Source organism: Plasmodium reichenowi, chromosome 12 (assembly GCF_001601855.1).
Source record: "Plasmodium reichenowi strain SY57 chromosome 12, whole genome shotgun sequence".
Taxonomy (NCBI): Eukaryota; Apicomplexa; class Aconoidasida; order Haemosporida; family Plasmodiidae; genus Plasmodium; species Plasmodium reichenowi.
In genome coordinates, this window is record NC_033657.1 from 1,680,159 (window position 1) to 1,683,464 (window position 3,306).

The 3,306-nt window shown below is 16.7% G+C and overlaps 1 protein-coding gene across 1 annotated transcript; it reads right to left on the reverse strand.

Moving 5' to 3' along the window:
* Positions 1 to 1,562: 1,562 nt before the first annotated feature.
* Positions 1,563 to 2,564, reverse strand: PRSY57_1244000 (ADP-ribosylation factor GTPase-activating protein, putative; the record flags this gene model as incomplete). The annotated part of the gene is made up of 1 exon (XM_012908852.2): positions 1,563 to 2,564. One exon carries the CDS (start codon positions 2,562 to 2,564, stop codon positions 1,563 to 1,565), a length of 1,002 nt encoding a protein of 333 aa, XP_012764306.2.
* Positions 2,565 to 3,306: the final 742 nt, after the last annotated feature.

The window sequence follows — 3,306 nt, forward strand, 5'->3', positions numbered from 1 at the left end:
TTTTTTTTTTTTTTTTTTTTTTTTTTTTTTTTTTTTTTTTTTTTTTTTATTTTTTTTTTTTTTTTTTTTTTTTTTTTTTTTTTTTTAAATATCTGTGTTGTTAATAGCTACCTGTTCATACAATTTAAATATCAAAAGATTTATATGTTTGTTGTAAGTAATAAAAATAGATATTCTTCATTTAATCTTTTTAGCAGCGATTTCTTTTCACAATTAGAATCATTATAAATATAAATAAATAAATATATATGTATATATATATATATATATATATATATATATATATATATATATATGTGAGTAGAAATCATTTTCGGTAAATATAAATAAAAAAGAGAAGAGAGAAAAAATGGAAAGATATTTATATATATATATATATATATATTAGACAATATTTTATCGTGATGAAAACACTTGAAAACCAAAAAGAATTATAAGAAACTTATGAAATCAAAGAAGTGAAATGTAGAAATAAAAATAATAAAACAAAAAAAAAAAAAAAATATATATATATATATATATATAATCTTTATGTAATTATATGAATTCATTAAGAATGATTATAGCTATTATGTAATATTATTTATATATAAAGGCAATTCATGTCCATAAAAAAGTATTTAGACATCTTAATGTATCATTTTTAAAAACTCTTTAAAAATGTTTACAACTTTTTTATTATACAAAATTAAAGTTAATTAAAAAAAAAAAAAGATATTTATACATAATATATATTGTATAACCATTTATGTATTATTATAAAGTATAAATAAAAACAAAGTATTAAATAAATATTCTACAAACATGTAGTAAAGTATATATATATATAAATATATATATATAATTTAAAAAAGCTCCTTTTGAATATACTAATTTTATTATATATCATATGAAATTCGATGTAAAACGAGAAATGGACATATTTAATTTTACAATATAATAGGCACATATATATATATATTTATACATATTTATTAAAAAAATTAAAATAAATAAATAATATAAAATAAAAGAATTAAAGAAAAAAACAAAAAGAAACATGAAGAAATGATACTTATCTCCTCATCATTTTTATAATATATATAGAAAATATATATATATATATATATATATATGTATGTATTTAGCTTCATCCATTAAACATTATTACAAATATAAAGAAATTATATTTTCTTATTTTTTTTTTACATTTGCAATATAAATATTCTATATCTTTTTTACATCATAAAATTATTATTTATTTTTTTCAAATATTTTAATATTTTTTTATATTTTTTTTGCTGTTTTAATGATAATTGATAATACACATAAAAAAAAAAATAAAAAAAAAAAAAAAATACATAAATAAATAAATATATATATATATATATATATATATATATATAACATAAAGTGTATGATAATACCTTATTTTTTTACTACAAAAAATATGCATATATATATTTATATATATATATTAAGTGATAAAATATTTAATAATGTATAATTTCAATGATATTTCTTTAATATATTAAAAACTGACTATAATAATAAGACAAGTTTGATTTTTTTCATTTCTTTTTTCAATTAAAAGTTGAATTATTTTCATTCATTCCGTAATTTAAATATTCATTATTTGCATTTGAACTATTATAATTAAAATTAACATTATTATTATTTTGTGCTTGTTCATTATTATTATTAGTAGTATTACCATTACTATTAACATTAGTATTATTATTATTATTGATATCTTCATGGTTTCCATTATTTATATTAGTATCATTATTTGAAAAAAAGAAATTACTATTTGTTCTTGAAACCGTTGAAGAAATGGTAGAAATCCATCCACTAGCATTTTGTGTAACATCTTTTATTTTACTTTGTCCTTTAGCCCACCATGGATTATCACTAACATTTTCTGCAATTTTTTTAGTTTTTTCAGTAAACCAGCTTCCACTGTTAATTATTGTACCTTTAGTTGATTCTATTAAATCATTAGTATTTAAATTATTTATTGTATTAGTTGTCATACTTGATGCTTTATTTATTAAATTGGAAAATGTGGCACTTACATTTTCTATAATTTCTGATGTATTTAATGATGAAATAAAATCCGGTTCTTCATTTGAATATTGATTTTTATTATTTTCATTAACATTTTCATTTCTTCCATAATTAATTAAACTCTTTCCTTCATCTAAAGGTAAAGGAGCAGGAGGATCCATATTATGAACAATCGATCTTAATATTTTCCTATAATGATCAGCTGCCTTAGTTCTATATTTTCTTTCTGGAATAAAATCACTTATTCCATAATTCTCTAAATATGTTTGACATTTTTTATTACCTCCCTTATCTATATATTTTAATTGTTCATCCGTAAATATATCCATTTTTATACTTCTTACTATACTTATATGTACACCCAGGCTTCTGTGAACACCTGAACAGTTAATACATAAAAATATACCATGATTTACAGACACCCAATCGGGGTTAGATATTCCACAATCAAAACATTTGTTATTGCTTTCATCTTCTTTTTTTAATCTATTAATAAGTTCTACAGCGGCTGCATTCATTTTTCTATATCTTTTAAATGAAAATATATCACGTGGGTGTAATGATCAACGTAATACCAAAAAAAAAAAAAAAAAAAAAAAGATTATATGATATAATATATTATAATATAAAATAATAATAAAATAATAATAAAGGGAAAAATAAAAGTAAAAAACTAAAAAGATCAACTGAAAATTTTATAAAATATATAATATTTGTACATATTGATGGCAACAGTTTTTTTCTTATTATAACAAGAATTATTCAAATAATATAAAATCTTATAAAGTCCATCTATAATGTTACATGTATATATATTAAATATACAAGAAAAAAAAAAGAAAAAATGAAAAAAATAAGGGGAAAAATATAGTGTAATTATATAAATATATATACATGTATAAATATATAAACGAAAAAAGATAAGAAGAGAAATGAAAAAAAATAACACAAAGGAAAAAAGAAAATTAAAAAAAAAATATATATATATATATATGTATATTATGTTTATGGAAAAATTACCAAATGCACTATATTTATCATACAATGGAATGAAAAATATATATATCCAATGAAATTTTTGTTATGATTTAAAAACAAGAAAAAAAAAAAAATTGAATTTATTAAATAATAAAGTATTTTTTTTTTTTTTTTTTTTTTTTTTTTTTTTTTTATCAAAAAAAAAATTTTTTATTTTTTAAATATATTTGTATAAATAAATATATTAATTATAATATTAAATAAAAAAAAAATATAAATTTT